This window comes from Macaca thibetana, chromosome 4 (genome assembly GCF_024542745.1).
Source record: "Macaca thibetana thibetana isolate TM-01 chromosome 4, ASM2454274v1, whole genome shotgun sequence".
NCBI classification, from domain to species: domain Eukaryota; kingdom Metazoa; phylum Chordata; class Mammalia; order Primates; family Cercopithecidae; genus Macaca; species Macaca thibetana.
This window is the reverse complement of record NC_065581.1, coordinates 110,075,729-110,101,816: the sequence shown is the minus strand read 5'-3', so window position 1 is coordinate 110,101,816 and position 26,088 is coordinate 110,075,729. Positions and strand designations below refer to the sequence as shown.

At 36.3% G+C, this 26,088-nt stretch overlaps 1 protein-coding gene across 8 annotated transcripts in view; it reads left to right on the top strand.

The window, feature by feature from the left end:
- OPRM1 (opioid receptor mu 1) overlaps nt 1–26,088 on the top strand; it is a 121,640-nt gene that overhangs the window by 29,079 nt on the left and 66,473 nt on the right. For 3 of the 8 annotated variants that reach the window (XR_007724860.1, XM_050786797.1, XM_050786794.1), the window contains exon 1: nt 4,392–4,814. The exons of 1 other annotated variant lie outside the window; for it this stretch is intronic. Coding sequence is in view for 6 of the 7 variants with exons in the window: in XM_050786797.1 (XP_050642754.1) it covers nt 4,525–4,814 (290 nt within the window). In the remaining variant the exon portion in view is untranslated. Of the gene's footprint in view, nt 1–4,220; nt 4,815–11,684; nt 11,805–26,088 lie in introns of those variants that run through there. 4 more of the 8 variants (XM_050786795.1, XM_050786798.1, XM_050786800.1 and 1 more) reach the window with 3 other exon arrangements.

Below are 26,088 nucleotides of genomic sequence, written 5' to 3'. Positions count from 1 at the left end.
TCTTTCATATGTGTGTAATCCTATAAACCCTCTTTGAAGTTGATTCTCATATTTTTGCTTTACAGAAAAGGAAACCAAATATCAGGAAGTGTAAGTAATTTAGTAAGTCACAAGGAAGTAAATAGTTGAGCCTGGATTTTGAACTGCTTTTTTTTTTTTTTTTTTTTTAAATCAAAAGTCCACGGCTGTCATCCACTTTATTCTAGATGCCTTTGTTTTAGGTTTATTGGGTAGAAGTTGGTGTGAGAAGTTTTTTGCTTTCATTTACTTATTTGTTTTTTACCATACAAATAAAGAGTGCCTATTCCATTTTACTTGATATGTATGCAACAATCCAGTGATCAAGGATAATATTGTATCACAATGAATTTGCATTCTCATTAGCTATACACATTTAAATGTTAGATAACACAGAAAAGATCTATAAACAAATATATAAAATGCTCCTCCAATGAAACCTTGGATGCCCCATTTTTCTGAGCTTCAAACCACTGTAATTGTTTCCTGCATAGTATTTATGCCTGTGTTCCTCATTAATAGCCATTAATCATGTGTTCCATTAACAGCCACTCTCAACAGAATCAGGACTAAGCTATTAAAATAAGTGTAGGGTGATGGCAATCCTATGAATAACTAAGCCAAAAGATGTTGAAATTCAAAAAAGGGAAGTGACTTTTAGCACTTTGCTGGGATTCATCCATGCTATGAATAAATATGTTGCTTTGAAACAAATAATTTTTGTGAAAAATGTTGCATGATATGGATTTGATAGCAATGTTAAATCTAAATTGATAGATAATAAATTAGTCTTCCTTCAAATAGAAAGCCTGGGCTAAGCAAGAAGCATCAACAAAAAGATATTTCTATTGTACAAATTACATATTAAGACTCAATGAAATAAAAGATTTTGTGTTTGGGATCAATACTGTATAAAATAATTATGTTTGTAATAAATTGACTCATTTATTTGCAGTCCATCTGCTTTTATGAGAGACTTGAATTTTCACAATAGACTTCAGACCAATTGAGTAGGAAATGAACAATTATGGAGGAAAGGGGGAATATACCAGAGGGAAACTCTGAAATAACAAAAGCTTGAAATTGAGGTGCTTTTGTACTACATATTAAGTGGTATTAATTTATTATTTCTGAAACATTTTTTATCTAGGTTTCTCAAGGCCGTCAATATATTTGAAAGAAAATTAAATTTGTTCTGCAGTTCCCTGAATTGTATATTAAATAGGTGGAAGATACCAAGATATAAATGTTAATACAACATAAGGAAGGACATGCAATGATAACCAGAAGATTCTATATTCAAAATAGAAGGATAATAACTATCCTCAGTGAAAGATGATAAAGACCAATAGGAAAAGAGAAAATCAATCTCAGCTGAGAATATGAAGTACAAAGTTCAAGTCCTTCTCTAGAGAGCAATTGCATTTTTCTATAAAACAGAAAAAAAAACAACTGTTTCTAGAAAAGGGCAATGGGAATGGGGTTGCTCTTCACCTATAATTCTAGAAGAAAAGGCATATGGCTAGTCCATAAGTATATACATTTAAGTCCTGGTTCATTAACAGACTATATTGAGTCAAAAAGGACAAAATATCTTCATTAAGGTTTTCCCATAACGATGTTTTATTTTCAAACTGTACCATTAAAAAATCACCCAGATTATTTTATTAAATAGATAATGGCACAAAATATATGCTAATCATTTTTTCAATTGAATTCAAATATGATGCACATGCATATTCATATATATTTAATACAGAAAGAAACACAGAGAGTGAGGGAGGGAGTCCACTATGTATTAAGTACTGTGTTAGTGAGTAGGCCTCTCTTAGGAACCTTATTACAGAGTACAAAGCTAAGAGAGTAAATAAAGTATATTAAAAAATGCATGCAAAAGATGACAGAATCACCATTCCAAAAGATCTTGGTGGGTAACAATCATGAACTGGATCTAACAAGATGTAACTTAAAAGTAAAAAACTATAGTGTTGCACTGAGCTCCCTCCAAAGCAACTATATATTTATAGGAGATGAAACACATGATTCACCAGGCATGAGAAGAAAGCTTCCATAATCAAAAACAATTGTATCCATCTTTTTAAACTCCAGCTCCTATTACATCATCTGGTCCAAAGCAGATCTTTAGTATTTGTGGAACTGACTTGGATTGTTTTTTGGGAATTTTGTCATTGGTAAACCTAAGGAGAGTCAAGAGAACAATGTGACCAAAAAATAAAAATAAAAAAATAAAAAAAGATTGGGACTTTCATTGTACTGGTAGAAAGATGAAGTTTATAATCTGGCTCAGTTTCTTTTTTGTTTTCTTTTTTGTTGTTGTTTTTTGGTCAGGGCAAACTTAGGTCATTATTTTTAACACTAGAACTGTAGTTTAAGAGCAGATAGACAAGCTATAATGAGAATAGACAAACAGCAAGGCCACCGAAAGAACTCAGAACTACATCTTATAAGAAACAACTGAATGATGCCAATGTTTAACTTGCAAAAGAGACTACTCAGTTGATTTCAAATATATGACATATAATGGTAATGAACTATCACTTATTAAGCAATTACTATTGCAATGTATACTCATTTAATCCTGCTAACAGACATGTGAGGTGAATATTACTAGCCCACCCCCCCTCTTTTAAACTAATGAGAAGACTGTCATCTGTAAGGTAAAATAACATGTCCAAACTCATAGAGCTACATAGTTATAAAGCTGATTTATAAAATGATTTGACTCCAAGATCAGGAATTATTACACTGTGTCTTGTCTTCCACATGAACTAACCACAAAGGAACTGAGTGCATGCAGACAGATTTCAGCTCAGTATAAGAGAATTGTTACATTAGTTCATGGAAGAATATGTTTTTAAAGTATTTTTGTTAGTCTCTAGGAAATCTCTGTAACATTTTATTGTATAAATTATACCCTTTAATGTAATGTTTTTTGTTTGGTTTTAACAACCTTCTTCTCAGAAGCATATGTCTATCGAGGAAGTCTTCAGATAACAAGGACAAAAATAATACTGAACATTGGCAAATAGCCTATGATTAATAGAGTTTACCTATGAGTTATCTGCTTCTAAGATAAATACCTAAAAATAATATTGGAATTAAATGTTCCTTTCAAGATCTACCCTCCCTGCTCCCTGAGAGTGCAGTTAATTTTTCAAGACCAACTGGGGACATGTATTTTCAATGTTTATGGTTAAAAGATATATACATGCACAAAAATATACATGCACAGAAATGAGAATCACTTCAGAATTGGTGTTAACTTTAGGGGAAAAAAGGCCAAGAACTTACTCTTTGTAACTACAAATTTATTTCTAAAATAGAAGCACTCGTGGATTTAGAAGTAAGGTATAAAATTCAAAAACGTATCCATGTTTCTCAAGGACCTTGTTGTAGGCCACTCTAATTCCATACGTTATGTGACTTTTCCTAGAATTTTTACACTAGAAAACAGGCAATCAAATTTTGTTTGGTTTTAACAACCTTCTTCTCAGAAGCATATGTCTATCGAGGAAGTCTTCAGATAACAAGGACAAATCATTCCTAATAGGTCTATGAGATTTAAGATGTGAAAGATCAACATTATCTTTAGTTGACTTTACTGGATGCCACAACCTTCTGATTTCTGTAACCACTTCTTATGCCTCTTCCTCACTGAGACAAAATCAGAGGTAAACAGAGATTCACCCTAAGAGAAATCGGGGAAAATGAGGAACAGGTTTTCTACACAAAAGTTTATTTCTTTCTTATTTCTTTTTCAGAAAATAGAGGATCGCTGTTGTTCCCAACAGGTTTGTAGGGAAGAAAATTGGAGAAATATTATTACATTTTCTTAGATGTTGGCAACTGAGGCAACAAGGACTGCAAAACAAGATTGTGTGTCCCCTATTCCCAAATGATCAAAATTGGCAATAGGGATGGAGGAGCATTGGGGTTTTAGGGTTGTTAGGGTTTCGTCAAGCCAGTGTATTCCCTGCCAGATTTTAAGGAGAAAAAGGCGCTGGAAAATGGAGTGATGTTAGCCCCCTTTCTTATTTTTCACTGCTGCCAAAAACTAACTCTATCTCTCTCCCCAACCCTTCTCTCCATCTCCCTCCCTTAGATGTGTTTGCACAGAAGAGTGCCCAGTGAAGAGACCGACTCCTTGGATCGCTTTGCGCAAAATCCACCCCTTTTCTCTCCTCCCTCCCTTCCAGCCTCCGAATCCCGCATGGCCCTCCCTCCCCTCCCGCAGCGGTGCGTGGCTGGGGATGAGCCGCTGTGAACTACTAAGGTGGGAGGGGGCTACAGGCAGAGGAGAATGTCAGATGCTCAGCTCGGTCCCCTCCGCCTGACGCTCCTCTCTGTGTCAGCCAGAACTGGTTTCTGTAAGAAATAGCAGGAGCTGTGGCAGCGGCGAAAGGAAGCCACTGAGGCGCTTGGAACCGAAAAGTCCCGGTGCTCCTGGCTACCTCGCACCGCGGTGCCCGGCCGGCCGTCAGTACCATGGACAGCAGTGCTGTCCCCACGAACGCCAGCAATTGCACTGATGCCTTGGCGCACTCAAGTTGCTCCCCAGCACCCAGCCCCGGTTCCTGGGTCAACTTGTCCCACTTAGATGGCAACCTGTCCGACCCATGCGGTCCGAACCGCACCGACCTGGGCGGGAGAGACAGCCTGTGCCCTCCGACCGGCAGTCCCTCCATGATCACGGCCATCACCATCATGGCCCTCTACTCCATCGTGTGCGTGGTGGGGCTCTTCGGAAACTTCCTGGTCATGTATGTGATTGTCAGGTAAGGAAAGCACCAGGGCTCCGAGCGGAGGGTTCAGCGGCTCAAGGGAGTCCAAAGAGACACCTAACTCCCAAGGCTCACTGTTGGGCGGGAGGATGAAAGAGGGGAGGTAAACTGGGGAAACTCTGGAGGCTACCACGGACAGTGATTGCTATTTCTGTGAGAAAATCTACTTTTCTAATTTTTCAATTGATAAAGAAGTAATCCAAAATTTCAGGAGCAGAGAAGTTGCTTTGGTTAAAGCTACAAAGGTCTAGGGGTGGGGGGGAAGTTATAGGGTAGACTTAGAGCTCTTCCTTATACTGAGCAAAGAGGGCTCTTGGCAGAGTCCTACACTCAGTCCCTCTGCAGGAGCTATGGAAAGAGTAAGTTGTGAATAAAGGGTGAGAAATTCTAGTTAGCTTTCTCAAATTTGGTTGGGGCTGTGGTGTGTGGGGGGGGGGGGGGGGGAGAAGTCTTCTCAGTTGTTTTGAGATGGACCTTGGCAACTTTCCTACTCCTACTGGTTTAGTACTTCCCTGTACTACAACCCCACCCTTTCTTCTCCCCTACCATAGCAGCCCTTACCCATATCTTCCTTTCATCCTGAGGCAACACTAGGTAGAGGAAGTTTCCCTAGCGTCTCTCCATGGTAGTTTTCCTCCTGTTATAACAAACATGACAGCTGTGTTGCCTAGACCAGTTTGCCATTGGTAGCTTCAGATCGCCTAAGTCACAAACTGCATCTGGAATGAGTAGGTTGGTTCAGGAAAACTGCAGGACATGGCTGTATTTCAATGCCTCCACAAGTTGGAGCTAATTAGGAGTGACCAAAAGCATCATAATTCCACAGTAGAGACTGCAGAAATGCTTACACAGGAAGTTTTGATGGGTGCTCTAAACAAAGTGTTCTTATCAAGTAAAATTAATTCAAAAGAGTTGTGGTCCACTTTCTGTTTACCCAGATGTTCCAGGTATATTTGGCAGAGTGTGGAAGCTCTCAATATTGATTGAGATTGGTATTGATTGTGTTGCTGTTGATGTGTATATTCAAATATATATTCAAATACTATATGTGAATGTGAAATGCCATATATCTGTTTTTGTTAAATAATATAAATATTTTAAGACTTTAAAATAGCTCCTAAATCGAGGGTTTTTTCTTTTTTAACCAGGGGTATGTGTATGTAGGTAACAAGGCATTTTCATATTTAGTTACAATATTTGTTTCACCTATTTAGCAAGTATTGCAGGTTTCAGTGGAGCTCTTAAATCATTTAACAATTGCTCTCTCCAGTATCGTTTCATTACCAAGGTGCTGCAAATTGCTTATAAGCAATTCTTTCTACTCATCTGTCTGATTTCTTTAATTAATGATTTTCAAAGAGTAAAGCTAATTTCCCTGATCTTTTGATGAGGAATAAGATAAGTATCGTCTGTAAGAAAAGAGCACCATCTACTGAGAGGAAGGCTAACAACAGAAGGAAAAATGTAAGAAGATCAATGGAATAATTTATTTTTAAAAACATTTACTTTAAGTAATTCAATACAATGATTCACATTAAAGATTAAAAGCCAAGTTTCATTCTGCAGTTATGACAATAAAAGTTATAATTAAAGGCCTACTTTGTGAAGAGAAAATATGTTTCTCATTTTTTCTAAAAGAAATTCATAAAATCATACACTAATCAAGCTAGAAGGGACTCTAGAGATTATCTATGCTAAGTAAATAAACTGAGGCACAGAAAATGTAAATGATTTTCTCCAAAAACAGATATTTCATTAATTCAGTGCCACTGAATCTCTCCTAGCTAACATAATTTTATGTTTATTGTGCTGGCAAATCATGATTTGAGTTAATTTGACTATTAGGTTGACAGAGTGGGTTGATACAGCAATAATAACTTGGGAATAACAAATTATCCCCAAATTCTGTGTGAAATCCTGAAGGAAAAAAAGCATGAAACAAAAATTACCAAAGCATCTAGGAATCCTGCCATCTGAAACATAATATTTTATTCCTTTTTATTGCTTCTTGGTATTTTCCTTCCTCATTTTTCTACACTTCAGTTTATGCTTTGCAATACAGAGAGGGCCAATAGAGTGGCAACTGGCTGTGAAATAAGCAGATTTGTCTTATTATTCCAGTGTAGATGTTGTTGGTTGGGTGAGTTGGTTTTAAAGGCATTACCTCTGGCCTCTTGTTGACTTGGAGAAACATGGTGACAGTGCATCTTACTGAGAACATGATATTATGCTTTATCCTTGGTACTGAAAGTTCTTACAAAATGCAGTACTATTTGAAAGGTCATCCCAAACACCCACCTGTGGCAGGGTGGGTTTTAATTGCAGGGTTAGGTAACCCTCTTGGAATGTGACTGTGAAACAGAAAAATGGGCAAGTTAGTGACAGATGAAGTGACAGGGAAGGCATCTGGGGATTGAACCAAGTATATCTATTTAGCCGAGAATATTTAACTGACTGTCTCCAGGCTGCAGTGTTTAAACTACAAAATGATCAGTTCAGGGATGTATTGTCCTTGCTAATAGGCTGGATATAATGTTGCATCTATTAAACATTGAGGAGAAGTGCTCACTTCCTTCTCTATTTCAAATTCAACAAATACTATTGAATGATCAAGTAGCTGCAGTTTTCTGATTATATTAAGGTAATATTTATTAAGATGTTTTAGTCCATTGAGTGAATCATGAGGCTCAGATGACTATGGCAACAACAACAACAAAAATAACTGCTAACGCAGATGCTGTGATTAACTCTTTGGCTCTGTTTGTACCACCATCATCATCATCCCTTCATCAACAACATTATTAAGTAGTATAACTTAAATGAGATTCTTAAATAGGGCTGCTCTAAGGAATACAAGGGAGGAAAGAAGAAACTGTAATATGTTCTAAAGGTTTTACATCCAAATGTTAAGTCATAAAAATGTTATCAGTAACCATCACCTGAAAGCTTTTTTTGGTTTTAAAGAAAACTAATGCTTGCAGAATAACTTTATGAAAATTACCACAAAGATTTTAGAAAATATGATGAAAATATTACAAAAAGTAGCAACCACTTAAAATGGGATGATAGTGTTTCATTGTCAAGAACTGTAAAGAAAAAAAATCAAAACGAAGAGTAACAGCAACCAGAGATGTTTCACTTTTTAAAAATATTTAATAACTGAACCAAACTATAGGATTACCCGTAACTGCAAAAACTAATATAATCCCAGATGTGTTTATGTTGGCAGATTCTTTTTCCAAGGTTTGTTCATATAGCTATGAACGTGGTATGTACAGACACTGTTGAAAAGTGGAGGGCTAGAAACTTTGAGATCTCTGTGGGCTGTGTAAACCATCCTTACAGTAAATTTCCAATGAAGAGTGCCAAGTAATAGTACCCTCATTTGTAAGACTATTTCTTAATGTGGTTAGATAAATTCCCAATATAACTAATTATCAGAGAAGAGCATTTAAATACGTGCAAGATGTTATTGTCATTTCTCCTTCCTAAGATGTATTTCTGATTTTAGAGAAGTCCTGTGAGCTTATACTTGTTCTATATACCAAATATTTGATTCAGGTTTAAATTTAAAGATGATCAGTTATACTTGATTGGAACAGAAGTATAAACTTTTAAACTTAATCCAGATTTAGGTAGGTAGAAATTAGTGAACAATAATGTTTTATCTAATATAAGGATATATATATATATATATGTGTGTATATATATAAATTCACACACACATACATATATATTTGAATCAATTTGAAAGCATATGTCACTAAATATGATCATTAGTAATTTTCATAAAATAAAAAGATAATAGTTTATTTAGAAAGCTCAAATACTAATAAAATTCCCTTTTTTAAAACCCATAAAATGTCCTAATTAGAGGATAGATTTTAAGTGGAAAACACTAAGTAAAATTCAGTTCTCAATTTAATGGCTTACATTAAAAAATACTAACTTAATTGCATGCCTTTCACTTAGTAAGGGGGAGCTCCTGGTACCTATTACAATTTGAATTTTAAGTGCTATTTTCCCTATAGATACTAATTCAGAGGAGAACAACTCTTCTTCTGTGTCTCCTAAACACACTAAATTGCTTTTACTTTCCTTGGTTGTAAGCTGTGTCTTTTGTCATTTGCATGGCATTACCAATCAATGAGTTTCCTACATTCTTCTCTCTCTGTTTTCTTTCTTGAAAGGATGACCTATCTGATATTTCTTGAAACATCTCCAAAGATAAAAAAAATATAGAATTACAGAACAATTCTTCTGTTAAAGGATGGATGGATAGATAGATAGATAGATAGATAGATAGATAGATAGATAGATAGACAGAGAGACAGATAGACTGAAACAGTTGAAGTCTCTTCTGTGCTCGCATTACCCTCCTTTCACTGAGACTACCACTACCATAAATTTAGTGGTGAGTATTCACATGCATGTTTTTAAACATTTACTACATATGGAAACACATATATATAGTAAATATATGGAAACACAAATACATAGTAAATGTTTTTGTATGTTTTTGTAACTTTTTATAATTGGTATCATATCATATGTTTAAGCTTAAATACATATTTCCCAGTTACCCCAAGTTGTTATAGTTCCAGTAGGCCAGTGCTAGAAAATAGATGTCAAATAAAACCAACAAACATAAAAGAAAACAAACAAACATTGTGGCCATTAACTCTTCTGAGTACTTTTAACTGATCTTATTTTTAAAACATGTGTTAAAAATTATTCATAAAAATTTATTTGCAAGCATTTTTCTAATCTAATTATTTTAATTAATATTTAGGTATAAAAAACTCAGCTACTGCTGCAAAAAAAAATACTGGTTAATAAATTTAAATAGAGCACAATTTCTCTACTGCTAAGAAGAAAATAAAAGTAATTAATTGGTGTCTGTATGCATTCGAATAATAAATGCTGGCAATATTTATTTTGAGATTTTGAACATCTAATAGGATCCCTTACATATAAAAGTTGAAATATTATTTCTCCTAGGATTCTGTTTAAAGCAGTGGTTGAAACAGATATTTTAAGCTCAGCAGCAAGAAAAAATAAGCTCATTTTGATAAATAACATACAACCATATGAGATTTTAAAATGTACTCGTGGTGGTCAGGCACTGTGGCTCTTATAAATGCCAGTACTTTGAGAGGTGGAGGCAGGTGGATCACCTGAGGTCAGGAGTTTGAGACCAGCCTGGGCAACATGGTGAAATGCTGTGTCTACTAAAAACACAAAAATTAGTTGGACCTGATGGCACATGCCTGTAATCCCAACTACTCTGGAGGCTGAGGCACAAGAATTGCTTGTACCCGGAGGCAGAGGCTGCAGTGAGCCGAGATCGCACCACTGCACTCCAGCCTGGGCGACACAGTGGGACTCTGACTCAAACAAAAAAATTAAAATAAAAAAAAAAGTACTGGGGTAAGTACCAAGACTAAATGGTGCATGTCATTTTAAAATACAAGAATTTCATGTCTTTAATCCTCACTAAGTTTAATGTTTACCTAACTGAAATAATTGTCTGTGACAGCAGTCTCCAAACTTGTTTTTAGACATAGACACTCATTTCAAGAACTTGGGACCCAATATATAAAACAGATCACAGAACAACTGTCCAGATGTAACCACATGTTGGGGCCAAGAGCGCTGCTCACCTTGCATCCCCATACCACCCACCAGTGCTGTCCCCAAGGGACCACCACAGAATTTCTAGCACTCCACCAGGCAAAATTTGAAAGCAATGGCTTTCGCGTTGTTTCATAGCCTTCTCGTGGCCATGTCATGTCCTTCACCTTGCCTTCCACCTCAGCCGCTGATATGACAGTCAGTTTTGCCCAAACATAACTGAGTAACACTTCATCTTGGCTGCATCAAAATCCCTTACTTTCCGCCCTAGGGCTTTTCTATTGGAGTAATTGGCCTCTGTAGGAATCAGCCTGGCACTCACAAAGGCACTATTTGGAAGTTCAGGGAAGTTCTTTTGACCAGGAAATGGAAGCCTGTGGACAAATACTGCCCTTGCTCCCCTCTCTCCTCAGTTGTACAATTCTGAGGTGCCAACTACAAGGCATGTCAGAAGGCCCTGCCCACGTTGTGACCGTCTCAAGCACATGCCTTGTTTTCCTCTTCCCTGGTTTACTCTTCAGGTTTCCCACTCCTTGCCAAGCAACCACTTTTCAAAATGGTTCACCTTCACACAAGGTCATATCTCACACTCTGCTGAATATCCTTCCTGTTCTTTTATAATTGGTGACTATATGTTAGCACAGTAAAATGTGGTTAATCAATAGAGCCCTTAGAGACCTATCAATAAAGGATTTTTCTTAACTATCAAAAACTCATAAGAAAAATTCTAATAGGCAGCCCCAGTCAGAACTACCAAGAGAGTTCAGAAGCTAAGCTTTTCCTTCCATTTGTGTTCCTGCCTTGGGATTTAGGAAAGGCTTTTTTGGGTAAGTTTGGCTGAATGGAGAGAGAGTGGGCACCAGTCATGTCCAGTGCTCCGTTTACTTCTTCTTGAGCTCAGGGTGATAGGAGCAGAATTGTCTGCGCCATGTAAAGGAAATAAAGCTTCCTGTGCCTTCTGGCGAACTATCTGAGGGTTTAAAGAAACAAACAAACAAAAAAACCTACCACTCCCTTTTCCATTAATTTTATGTTATATAGTAACATTAAGAGTATCTTGTGATTAATTGAGCTCAAGAAAATTTCAGTCTTCAAAAGTGAGCTGAAGCATCAAATGCAAGAAATGTCATATACAAGAAGCATCATATACTGAGCTTGCCAAGCAACTCCTTTCTTTATCCATCCTTTCTTGTCTCAGGTAACTTTTTTTCTTTCCCATCCACTTCTCAGATATAAATTTAGAAAGGAAGAACAGCAAGGAAGAAACCTTGCTCTGGCTCAGGACCCCACATGTCAGTTGTGGCTTGACTTCAAAGCACTGTGTGCCCCACTCTCCGTATCTGTAAAAATGTGCGAATCGGACTAAAAAAATCTTAAACCCTTTCTGGTACTGAAATGTCCTATGGCAACTTCAGTCACTATTAAGCGCATGTTTTTCCCAGCGATACAGTCTCGAGGAAAAGAGTAATCATACACAAAACTGAACAATCATGGTCGCCATTCCGAATACCACAGCCCTTTGGATTCTATATAAGCTCAAATAGGTTCTGTCAAAGGGAGAAAGAGCGAGTGCGCACTGAACTGCCAGGTGTGGTGTTTATGATTAGGACAATAAGCGAAACAGAAAGTTACAGTCAAGCCTTTATTCACATGCTTCGAGAGTACAGGCAAGTGGTTAAATGGGAAAAGGTGCAACCCCACAATGTTTCATTCCTCCCACTCCCACCCCACAGAAGCCACCAGGTGAGCATAACATGTTTGAGCAGAAATGCAGGAAGGAGAGGGGAAAGTCATCTTCTCACTGCACAGGGAGCCCCAAGCAAAAGGTCCTGCTGTTTTGTGCACCCAAAGTACTTGTGTTAGAGAAGCTTTGTTCAGGCATGATTTATAGTGCTGCTGACCATGAGTTCAACGTTAGTGAATCAGCTATGTATCATATAAAGCGTCTTTAGACAGAAACACACATAAAAAAGGTTATATGTGCATTAGCTGATGAAAGGGTATAAAGAAACAAACAAAAAACCTACCACTCCCTTTTCCATTAATTTTATGTTATATAGTAACATTAAGAGTATCTTGTGATTAATTGAGCTCAAGAAAATTTCAATCTTCAAAAGTGAGCTGAAGCACACCAGGCACCCAAGGGCCTGGGTGAGAGATGGGGAAAGACAAGGAATGAAAAACAGTGAGTCAGAGTATGTGCTGCCTCCTTAAGGGTTAGGAATGCGTAACGCCTAAGAGCGTGATTGGCAAAGGTGGGGCGTGGGCAAAATTCTTTCTCACACTCTCTCTCTCTCTCATTCTCTATATAGGAGATTGTTTTAATATCTGCCTTCAGATATTAGTCATATCCTGGATGCTGTATTCCAAGTCTGATGCAGAGGTTCCACCAAATCTAATCAAGTGAACCTTCGTAAATCAATGGATAAGGCTTTCCCATAAGATGAACTGTGTGATGGGTTTAAACGAGAGAGAGATCATTCTGTTCTGGATATAAGTTTCTGTCCAACCAAAATGTTGTTAAGTACAATTTTTGTTTGTTTGGTTTTTGCTTGTTTTAAATAATATGTTAGCTTATGCACTGTATATAAGTAGGTGTCTTTGTGTATTCAGGCTGCTATAACAAAGTACCATAGCCTGGGTGGCTTACAAACTACAGAAATTTACTCTTACAGTGCTGGAGGCTTGAGAAGTTCATGTTGAAAGCACAAGCAGATTCTGCATTTGCTGAGGGCCCTCTTGCATAGACAGCTATCTTCTCCCCATGTCTTCACAAGGCAAAGAGGCAACGGAGCTCTCCAGGACCTCTTTCATAAGGGCATTAATTGCATTCATAATGGCTTTGCTCTCATGACTTAATCACCTCCCAAAGGCCCCACCTCCAAATACTATCACACTGGGGAATAGTTTTCAACATATGAATTTGAGGGGAACACATTCAGTTTCAGTAGGTGTCCTAAGTGATTCAAATATTAACCGCTCATATTCACTAAAAACCATTAGTGTGATTTAAATTAATGTTTAAGTAAATTAGGCCAACCTGATCCCTTCACTATCTTCCAATATGCTTCATATTTATCTCTTTTATACTGTTTTCTTTATTTTTCTTTCTCTCTGTTTACCCATAACATATCTCTCATTCTTTTCCTATCAAAATGTTTCTTGTTCTTCAAGTATCAGCTTAAATCTATCCTTTCTTAGAGCCTCTCCAAAGTACTCCTACAACAAATTTCCCTGCAATATAACCCAAAATACATGCAACCATTGTTTAAAAAAATTATGCATTTTCTCATGGCCTTATAAAATGTCACTTGATAAAATTTAAAGACTTGAACTACATCTATCTCTCTATATTTAGGTAAGAAATCCAACATTCAAAGTTGACCAACACAACTGTATATCTTCAAAATACTGTACAATTCTAAGCATTTAGCAATTCAGATGTACCTCAAATTAAGTATAAAATCTAATTTAAATAATTTTCTCAATTCACTTTGTTCATGCATATTTAGCTTTTATCACTTGAGTCATGAAAAGTGATCTGTACCATAGATACATATTAGCAAATCATAAATTCATATACAAACACATGCATGTCTATATATGCTTATTCCTGAGTTTGCAAACTTTAAAAAGGGAATATATGGTTACTCTTATAATAAAAATGCAGAAAGTAAAATTTGAAGAAGTAAAAAAATAAAAAGTTAATATAGTCAATCCTCATTGTTCATGATAGTTATGTTCCATAAAGTCATTATGACTACAGAATTTGTGAATACTGAAGCTTTGCTTCTAGGGGATATATAGAGCTAGGTTCCTGTGAGCCTCTGATTACAAAATTTTCATCAGCTAATGCATACACAACCTTGTTTTATGTGTGTTTCTGTCTAAAGACGCTTTATATGATACATAGCTGATTCACTAACGTTGAACTCATGGTCAGCAGCACTATAAATCATGCCTGAACAAAGCTTCTTTAACACAAGTACTTTCCTCATAAGCTACACCACAGTCTTCTTGGCTTAGGGACACTAAGTAGAACTTCCACACTATGTTTGAGACCATTTTAAACAGTGAAGCTGCCACCATCACCAACAACAAAAAAACACAGAAATGTGAAAAATGTGGCATTAAATAGATTGTGAAAAGGACACTTGTTTGTAGTACAAGCTGAAATAAGACAGCAGAGCATTGCCTTGTTTGGCCTTACCTGGGAACTTGCACAGAGAGCAACTCAAATTTTTTGCTGCTCTACACATGTCCACCTAGGTCCTCAAATGACTGCAAAAGTCAAGTATTATTTTGAGGGTAAATATTAATAGATTTTAGTGAACAGGCCAATTTTCAAATACAGAATCCTCAAATAATGAGAATCAAATGTATATAAATTGTTCCTCAAGGAGATATTTTTAAAACATTAGTAAAGAAGAAAATCAGGAAGCTATGTTCCATATTAAATATGGTAACAAATTCATGACATGATGACAAGTTGTATGTTTTGTTATAATCAGGTAGAATCATTTGAAAACAAAATGGATTCCCGTATAACTCACTCATCAGTCACCAGATACCTAACCACATCACACGAATTAAAAATATACATAGCACATTGATTGATTTGCATATTTTGAACCATCCTTGCATCCCAGGGATAAATCCCACTTGGCTACGAGGAGTGATTTTTCTAATGTATTATTGAATTCTGTTTGCTAGTATTATGTTGAAGATTTTTGCATTACTATTCATCAGAGATATTAGCCTGTATTTTTCTTTCTTTGATATGTCTTTGGTTTTGGCATCAGGGTAATATTGACCTCACAGAATGAGTTTGGAAGTATTCCTTCCTCCTCTATTCCTTAGAATAGTTTGAATAAGAATGGTATTAGTTCTTCTTCAAATGTTTGGTAGAATTCAGCAGTGTAGCCATCATGTCCTGGGCTTTTCTTTACTGGAAGACTTTTTATTATGGCTTAGATCTCAGTACTTATTATTGATCTGTTCAGCTTTTGGTTTTCTTCCTGGTTCAATTTTGGTAGGTTGTATGTATATACTCAAAACAAAGGAAATTAGTGTATCAAAGAGATATCTGCACTTCTATGTTTGTTGCAGCAGCATTGTTTACAATAGCTAAGATTTGGAAGCAACCTAAGTGTCCATCAATAGATTAATGCATAAAGAAAATGTGCTACATAAACACAATGGTATACTATTCAGCCATTAAAAAGAATGAGATCCACTCATTTGCAACAACATGATGAAACTGGAGATTATGCTGTTAAGTGAAATACGCCAGGCACAGAAAGACAAACTTTGCGTGTTCTTACTTATTTGTGTTATCTAAAAATCAAATCAATTGAATTCATAAACTTAGAGAGTAGAAGGATGGTGACCAGAGGCTGGAAAGGGTAGTGGGGACTGATAGGGGGTGGGAGGAGGTGAGGATGGCTAATGGGTACAAAAATATTAGAAAGAATAAATAAGACCTACTATCTGAAAGCACAAAAGAGTAACTATAATCAATAATAAGCTAATTGCACATTGTAAAATAACATAAAGAATGTAATTGGATTGTTTGTCACTCAAAGGATAACTGCTTGAGGGGGTGGATACCTCATTCCTCATGAATGTTTATTTCACATTGTCTGCATGTATCAAAACATTCCATGTACCCCGTAAATATATACACCTACTACATAGCCACAAAAAATACAAATAATTTTAAAATTAAAATATATATTAGCATGTTTTTTGCATATTGAAATAACATTTTCAAAACTAAATTGATTCCTGTATATTTCTAAAATAGAAATTTAAGTAAAATTGTGATTATGTAATATAAGTATGTGAATGTCAAAATTATCCTTACAATGTAGGATTTCATCTGTCTGAAGTCTTAGGCTTTTATTTTCAGTAAAGCTCTAAAACATGGAAAGGAAACTTTTACTTAATAAGTAATAACCACGCTATAGCTATAAGATCACAACAATTACTTGAGATTTACAATTAGCAAATTTTGGAAAAAAATTTTAAGCCACAAAATCCTTACTCTAATTTTTGATAAACAACTAAAAAGGGCTTTGCCTACAACTGAATGACTCTAGGACTGTGAATTAGCCTGCTCCCTCCAAACCGAGAATGGTGAAAACGCACAAGTAAACTAGACATTCCATCTGGAAAATAAAATCCTATTTTACACCAAAGTAGTTTTATTAGCCAAAGTGAAATTTGGGTCTAAATGATTCTGAGGTGAGACTGTCATCTCATTTTACTAAGATGCACATAAGATCCATTCATTGCATGAAGAGTGATGACTTTGCTCAGTCTTTCCTATAAGAGTTACAAAGCATTTATGCAGCCAACAAACATATGAGAAAAAGCTCAACATCACTGATCATTAGAGAAATACAAATCAAAACTACAATGAGAGACCATCTCACGCCAGTCAGAATGGCGATTATTAAAACGTCAAGAAACAATAGATGCTGATGAAGCTGTGGAGAAAGAGGAGTGCTTTTACACTGTTGGTGGGAATGCAAATTAGTTCAACCATTGTGGAAGACAGTGTGGCAATTCCTCAAGGATATAGAACCAGAAATATCATTTGACCCAGCAATTCATTACTGGGTATATACCCGAAGGAATATAAATCATTCTACTATAAAGACTCATGCACACGTATGTTTATTGTAGCACTATTTACAACATCTAAGACATGGAACCAACTCAAATGCCCATCAATGATAGATTGGATAAAGAAAATGTGTTACATATATACCATGGAATACTATACAGTCATAAAAAAGAATAAGATCATGTCTTTTGCAGGGACATGGATGAAACTGGAAGCCATCATCCTCAGCAAGCTAACGCAGGAACAAACAACCAAACACTGCCTGTTGTCACTCATAAGTGGGAGCTGAACAATGAGAACACATGGACACAGGGAGAAGAATAACACACACTGGGGCCTGTCGGGGGTTGGGGGGCAAGGGAACAAGGAGCATTAGGACAAATAGCTAATGCATGAGGGCCTTAAAACCTAGATGACGGATTGATAGGTGAAGCAAACCACCATGGCACACGTATACCTGTGTAAGAAACCTGCATGTTCTGCACATGTATCTTGGAACTTGAAGTAAAATAAAATAAAATAAAATAAAATATAAAGTAAATATTTCAGGTTTTTACAATCAGATAATCTCTATCATAACTATTTAGTTCTGCTATTGCAGCCTAGAGGAAGCCATAGACAACACATAGACAAATGGATATGACTGCATTTCAATAAAACTTGATATGGACACTGACATTTGAATTTCCATATAATTTTCACACGCCTCAAAACATTATTTTTCTTTTGATTTCTTTCAACCATTTAAAAATGTAAAATTGTTCTCAGCTGGAAGACCACAGAAAGAAGTCGTACGCTGGGTTTTGCCCACAAGCTGTCATTTGCCAAACTCTGATACAGAACATCTTAAATAAAATTTTATTCTTGCAGTGGTCATGAAATAGGAACATATCATCTTCTTTAGAAAATTTGATTACATATTGTTTACTACATGAAGGCAAAACATTTTGTTAAAATAACCTAGTACTTTGTAGGTGTATGTATTTATGGGGTATGTATAAACCCACAAAAATTAAAAATTAACAAAAACCCTAGGCCAACTCACAGTATTTCTCAACATCAGAAAATAGCAACACAAATATGAAGTTAGCACAAACCACAACAGTTGCCATAGATTGCTATGACAGAGCACATTGCTCTTCCGGAACTGAGGTTGAAGTTGTGCTATAATAATCATCACACAAAATTATCTCTATTTCACCCCAGGCCCCCATCTCTAACCCTCAACTATTTATTTTGCTCAGACAATCAGCAAGGTTCATTACCACCCTTAGCCAGTGATTAAGGAGTAAGTGCTTAGAAAATAACATTTCTGAAGAATTTCTCTCTATTGGATATGCTTTGTGGTTATCTTAAATAAGTGCAATTTGCTAGGCTCATCACAGTATTTTCGTCTTCAATCTTTTGGAAGTTTTCAGGAAAAATGGAAACTGTCATCTGCAAATTCATATCAACTTCTTGGCAAATATAAAATCTGCCCTCCAAGACACCTATGCCTGCACACCTGCCGCCCTGCACCCACTGCATGTGACCAGATAGTGAGTGGCAGCTTCAAACTCTCTTTATGCCATTTCAAACGTAAAAGCTCATTGCTTGGATCTTTTTTCTTTTCTGTCTGACTTATATGTTGCTCATTTTAAAAATGTTTTCTACAGCTCTCAAAAGTTGCTTTGGAAAATGCTATTACTTATTCTTTGGAACTCAGACTGTCTAGCTGGGTAAAAAGGAGTACTAGGGTAGGCCAAGGTATTCTAAGGATGTTTGTAATCTCTTTGCTTCTTGTCTACAGTTTTGTTCAATGATTTCCTTAAGACTCAATTGAAATCTCCTCCCTGCCTGACTCTACGTCTTTAACTTTGTCCCCATATATAAGTGACTGCTCCTTTGATCTGCCATGCTCAGAGGAAACCTTCTCACATGTACAGGAATTCTTTAGATTAGCCAGATGACCATCAGGAAAAAGTTTGCAAGAAGAGTTAAGTTAAAGGAGAGTTTAAACTGGGTAAGTTAAAGGAGAGTTTAAACTGGGTGACATAGAGTCCCCTGCAAAATTTTATAATTCCCAGACTCTCATAAGTGAGAATTGGATCTAAATTCTAGCAAGGAACCCAGACAGGGTAAAATGAATAATAACTGAGTCTCCTTCCAATTAATTCATGGAACATCAGAGCCATTATATAAATCCCTACAATATGCTGAGACATGTAGAAGAAGAGTACTTTCAGATCATCTAGTCCAGTGACTCTGAATCCTGGTGGTACCTTAGAATTACCTGGAAAGCTTAAAAAAAAAAAAAAAGGAAACCCACCTAAGGTTAATTGAATCAGAATCTCCAGGGGCAGCTCCTGGGCATAAGTAAGTATAAAAGTTCCCCTGGTGACTCTATCATGCAGCCAAGATCAAGAAGGACAGGTCTGGTTCAACCTATCCATTTTATGGATGAGAAAACTGAGTCCTGTTTGTGAAAAATATTTAACTAATCTGTCTATATATTTTACTTCTCTGAACTTTAAGGGGTTATTTATAGAACAAGTAGTAAATTAAATTACCTTCCAGAAAAGTGAAAGCTCAAGATTTTTTGAAAATTTATCTAAATTTGACCAATCACCTCTCTTCAGAGTAGGCATAGTGGAGTAGACAGAGTAGTAAACATGTAATGGAAGACATGTTTAGATAAATGCTTGAGGGGATGCATACCCCATTCTCTGCGATGCGATTACTATGCATTGCATGCCTGTAGCAAAACATCTCATATACTTGATAAATCACACAACTAACACCTGCTAGGTACCCACAAAAATCTAAATAAAAAAAAACTTGAAAAGCAGACATGTTTAGATTTCTGCCCCTTACTAGTGACTACACTAGACACCTAACCTATTTCAATCTCATTAGTTAACGCTTAATAAAGGAAAAATAGCCATATTCAACCTCACATGGGTTTTAGGTCCAAATAGATAAGCTTTTGATAATAAAAATATGGGAAAATATGTGGTAAACTCTAAAGTGTTCTGTAAAGCTTGGCTGGGCGCGGTGGCTCATGCCTGTAATCCCAGCACTTTGGGAGGCTGCGGTGGGCAGATCACTTGAGGTCAGGAGTTCGAGACCCACCTAGCCAACATGGTGAAACCTCGTCTCTACTAAAAATACAAAAATGAGCCGGGTGACATGGCTTGTGCCTGTAATCCCAGCTACTCGGGAGGCTGAGCTAGGAGAATAGCTTGAATATGAGAGGTGAAGGTTGCAGTAAGCCAAGATGGTGCCACTGCACTCCAATCTGGGTGACAGAGTGAGACGTCATCTCAAAAATAAATGAATAAATAAATAAATACTAAAGAGTTTTATTTGCTCCTAATTATCTTCCCTCATACTGGATTCACACCATCAGTTTGCAAGCTATCAACACTCACCCAGGGCTTTTGCCTTTTGCCTTTACCTAGGTCAGATATATTATCCATTATAATATTTCTGATTACAGTTTATCTTTCTAGACTCCTAAGTTCTGCAGAGGAGAAGCTAGGCTTTGCATGAGTATCACTGTTTCTTGCCATTCTTCTCTTCATTCCCATCAACTCCTTCTACATGCACTGGGTCATTTCAAAACCATCTTGTCAGGGACATGATGATGTGAAGAGAATTCTAAGACAGGTAATGGCAACTCATTTGGTTCCCTATTGATAAGTCTTTTTGTATTGTCTAATAAAGTCAGTGGGGGGAAAATATACGAACCGGTGATTTTTCGAACAAAATAGCATTTTGTTACTTAAATCTTGGTGTGAAAGAATCTCAAGCAGGATCTAAGTCTAAATGCTAATTGCATGTGACAAAACTCCTTTGTCTCCAGCAGCACTGTTCATTTGAATAAGAAGAAATAACTCACAACAATGACTTTCTCTGAACACTAGCTTTGAGAATTTAGGCATTTCTAATTTCATCCCTGTGAAGAGTCATCCTGACCCCTGTTGTGTCTGATTCTCTAATCACACAGTAAAGCTGGACAAATGATGGAGCTCTTTTCCTTTTTTTTTTGGACGGAGTCTCACTCTGTCGCCAGGCTGGAGTGCAGTGGTGTGATCTCAGCTCACTGCAACCTCCATCTCCTGGGTTCAAGTGATTCTTCTGCCTCAACCTCCCGAGTAGCTGGGACTACAGGTCCTTGCCACCACACCCAGCTAATTTTTGTATTTTTAGTAGAGATGGGGTTTCACCATGTTGACCAGGATAGTCTTGATCTCTTGACCTCATGATCCACTGGCCTCAGCCTCCCAAAGTGCTGAAATTACAGGCGTGACCCACCACGCCCAGCATGATGGAGTTCTTTTCTGCATGAAGGATGCCTTAATGACAGTTCCTTGGGCCTACGTGTCAATTTCTAATGCCTTCATGATGGATTTTTCCAAGACTTGCAATGCAATGTCTGTCAACTTCCTAACTCAGGAAAGTAAACTCTATAAATAAAGCAAGCATAGGATGCAGCAGAGAATAATAACCTTGAATCTCATGGTGCCCTTGAGAACTAAGACTCTTCCAAGTACAGAAGCTGTGGGAACAAGGAGATCAATGGAAGGGAAGGCCTCTTTGTTTCCAAGCATTTTTTCACTGAAATGCTGGGTTCGGTGCCAGTGAGAAGTTGAGCTTTTTGTGGGGGAGTATAAAATGTTAATTGAAAAATATTGCCAGCAGGATAACCTGAACATCAGAGCCTCATTGTGCCTGCCAAGAAGAACAAGGGAAATTATTATCAACATTATAATTTCATTCTTACTCAGCCTCCATCAGCTCTGGAAAGAAAACCACGCAGGCTGAATAAAATTAAATATGAACATGTTCAAGATCCAAGGCCACTGAAATTGGTAGTCCTATTAAAGCAGATAGCATTAATTGAAATCCTTCAAATAGTCTTTCCTTCTGATGACAAAACGAAGCTTTTTCAAGTTCCTTATAAGATATATAAAACACATATCTAAGGACTAAAGATATTCCTTAAAATTGTATAGAACTTTACATTTTTCCCTATATTGAACAGTTTGAGTCTCATAAAATTTTTGTGAGTCTAAACAGAGAAGAAATTGAACAGATTCATTTTAAAGAAATAAGCAGACTAATTTTAAAGAAGAAACATGAACTACATTTGTTGAGCACTATGTACAAAGCACTCTCTTAGAAGTTTCAGATATCAATGAGCAAAATAGACACAGTCCGACTTTTTTCCAAAGCCCAAAGGTACAGTCTGGTGGATAAGAAAATTAAACAATTTTACCAGTTAATAAATGCCACGAATAAGACTATAAAAACTCACCTTATGTTCTTTCCATCACACTATCAGAAAAACACTCTTCTCAAGGTTTATTACAATCAATTACTGTAGCTCATCTTATTCCATCACCAAACCCATCAATGTGATATCTTCTTAATTTAAGTCTTTATTCCATTCTTCAAATTTTGTTAAAAGTATTATTTATGTCTCAGAGGCAAGATAGTAGTGAGTGGAAAAGGCCTTGGTTCATTTTCATAAAAGAATGAAAGAAAGTGCTATTGACCATAATTTTATAAGTATTCTTCTCAAAGTAGATATTGCAAAAATTTTACAAATAGTAAGGATATCGGCTCAGAAGAGCAGAGTCCTGTATGAGTGGAATTCGTAGGAAGAAAATCTCAGGAATCATTCCTTTCAGACATTTGTTACTCTGTCATTGTATTGGAACGATGACCAGTCTACTTATGAATACCCTATCAAGCGAAGACAGGCAGCAGAAGAATCAAGCTGAAAGTCAAACCTGAAACTTTCACATTTTACAAAGTTTTGTATCAGTTTTGTGGAATTTAAGATGTGACTATCAAAAGAGAAATTGACACTATCTTTTAGAAAAGGGCCACTATTCTGAACAAAGAAGAAATTGTCTGCATATAAACAAATACATCACATTTCCACAAAAGACTTTGGTACATTAGTCAATGCCACAAAGCATAACTTAAAACACATAAACTACACCAGTGATCATGTCCACAGGAGTATTATTTTCTCAGCAATTTCGAAACTCAAAATAACAGCATATGAATGAAGGAATTAACATGCTTTCTACACACCCTTGCTTTTATACATCTTTTAAAAAATATTTTATATAAAGATATATGTCTTCTACTATATCAAAAAAATTCTAACAGTAGTAAAAAGATGAAAAATGATGTTTGGTATAGCTGTCATGTTTTTATTCACACAGTTGTTTGAAGTTAAGTTGATATTAAAGCAGAATATATTGGGTCAACATTCTAGTTGAAATAGATAAAGTTATAAAATTTAGCAGACCAAAACATTTTTGGAACGATAATTGATCAAAGAAGCCCTTTGAAAACAGTTGTGTTTTCAGAACAATCATAGGTCAGAATGCATCAATTATCTTTAGCACACATGAGAAACATCTAGAAGCAATGTTAGTACAATCAAAACAAAAAGTAACACTTCAGTAAATATGAATGCTTAACCTGGGCCCATATTTTAAGGACAAATAAATATGAACATAGAAGAATATTGGTCCCTAGCAATGTGCCTTGGAGAATAAATTAGCGCCCATTAAATTTGAAACTCACAGAAAGCATTATCATCATCACCATCTTCATTGTCATCATCACCATCTTCATTGTCATCATCATCACTGACTTTTACTGAAAGTAACTACAGTTCAGATTCCATACTAACAATCCTTCAATACACTACATTAAAAAAAAAATTTCATCTGTACACCAACCATTAAGGAAGGTATTAATATTTTCCAACTATTACAGATGGGAAAAATAGAATTTAGGCAATTCGTATAGTAAGCCCAAATGTGTCCAACTAGTAAATAATGGAAGTAAGATTTGAACTGAGAGCTACATTACCCTGAAACTTAAGTGTTTAAAAATTGTTTTATTCAATTGCATCAAGGAGAGATTCTGAAACCAGTTATCAAGGGTCCATTTGGATGGCTGACAGGTATATTAAGGTAGCTTTTACATCTTACTTTCCAGAATGTTCCCTAATTGGCAACCTATTTTCCTTATTGATAGGCTCTTCCTCATGGAAATTGGAATGAAGGAAATGAGATGCCTGTCTCCTTGCAAGTCAAACCCTGGAACTTTTCCTTCATATTAGGCTGTGACATTTTGAATTGACCTTTTGTCTCTATTAGAGACCTTTTGTCTCAATAGAGACCTATATAATAATAGACCTTTTGTCTCAATTAGAGACCTAGATCCAGTCTAGGTCTCTAATTGAATAACTAGATCTAGGTCTCTAATTGAGACAGCCTTTTAGCCTGGAAAAATAGGACCCATCAATTATTAGTGGAACTTCTATTTTACAAAACCTCGATTGTGATCTAAAGGTGCTGTCTTAATCTACCCTCGACAGCATCATTACTCAATGTGTGACTAGGGAGTGCTAATAATTCCTATCAGCAAACTGGTCAAGAGACAGCCACTCTGCCAGGCTCAGTGCTGAAAGTTGGAGATCTAGTCAGGGTTCCTGGCTGTATTATTCAGTCAAGCACTGGGACATTTGCATATTTCCATTTACATTCATGATCCTTTTGTACACTTTTTTTTAAAAAATGAAATTTCCAGTTTTGGGAATGCAAGCTTCTTGAGGACAGACTTTGTCTGGTATTTTTGTTGTTGTTTGTTTGCCTATTTTAATTCTTGTATCTCAGAACCCAACAAAGTAACAAATACTCATGTGACATACAGTAGCTGAAATGTTCCACTACACTGAATTGATTATAATGTTATGTTAATGCTACATTTATTTCAGCCCTTTGTGTCTCAGTGATCCATTCCTACGTTTTTAAAGTAACTTTTAGATCATTGTTCCACTGAGAGCTAATGTTTGAAAGAAACTTGAAATTCCCAAAATTAAAATTATTGTAAAAGAGCTATTTTTTCATTTTGATGCAAAGATATTTTCCAAGGTTATTTTCTACATTCGAGTTGAGAAGAGAACCTAAGCCCATGAAGTGTTTGCCTTTTCCTTTTCCCAATTTATTGTCATAAGGAATCCAAATGGGAGAGGGGTTATAACAAGATAATAGTAACGGAGAAAAATTGAATCTAGAAGAGGAATTAAATCTGAAAGAATCTAAGAAGAATCAATCTGGAATAAAAGGTTCAACTTTACTCAAGGATTTTTTTTGAAGCAGCACTAATTAAATTCAAGAAAAGCATCCTGCTCCATATCCTTGTATCCCTACCCTAGCGAGCAAAACACCAGATGGACAGGCTGAAGGCAGATTAGCTGGAATTACTGCCAAATGCAAGTAACCAGGCATGTCGGTGGTACTCCAACGAGCCTGAATAAATAGACCAAAAGGACCCAGAAAAGTAATGGAAACTCCCCCTTTTTACTCATGACTCTTATCCGTAACTCTTTCTTTGCTTCTCAAATGGTTAATGGGGTCACTTACAAAAAGTATGGAAACCTAGTCCATTCAACTCCCATGCCAAATTCTTCCCATAGACTATTCCAGTCCATTCCATATTCTTTGTCTTAGACACAGATTGGAAAAGAATAAGGTATCTGGGGAGACTTCCAGTAAATGAGATTTTACTTATTGTATCAATATGATGGTCTGAAAACTGACAAATACTGAGAGAAGAATTCTTAGTTGTATGAATTTTTCCCCCCAAAAAATCAGTGGATTTCTGACTCCCTGAGAAAAGAAGATTAGGTGGCAATAGCCATAGTAACAGGAGAACAATAGGAGTAGAATGCTTCCCTAGAAAATGGAAAGAAAGAAGTCACAAGACAATGTGTGTTTAAGAAATCCAGATTCATCTTAGAGATGTATCACACAAGGAGGTTATACTAGGTGACACAAGAAAATTTCTAGCCTCTACTCTGCACCAATTATTTCACAAATATTTAAAAGTACAAAGTTTATGTCAAGAAAAGAAATTCTTACTTCACAGAGCAGAAAATACACTGGTAATAAAATATTGACAAATATCTCACTCTCAGTAAAATGGGTA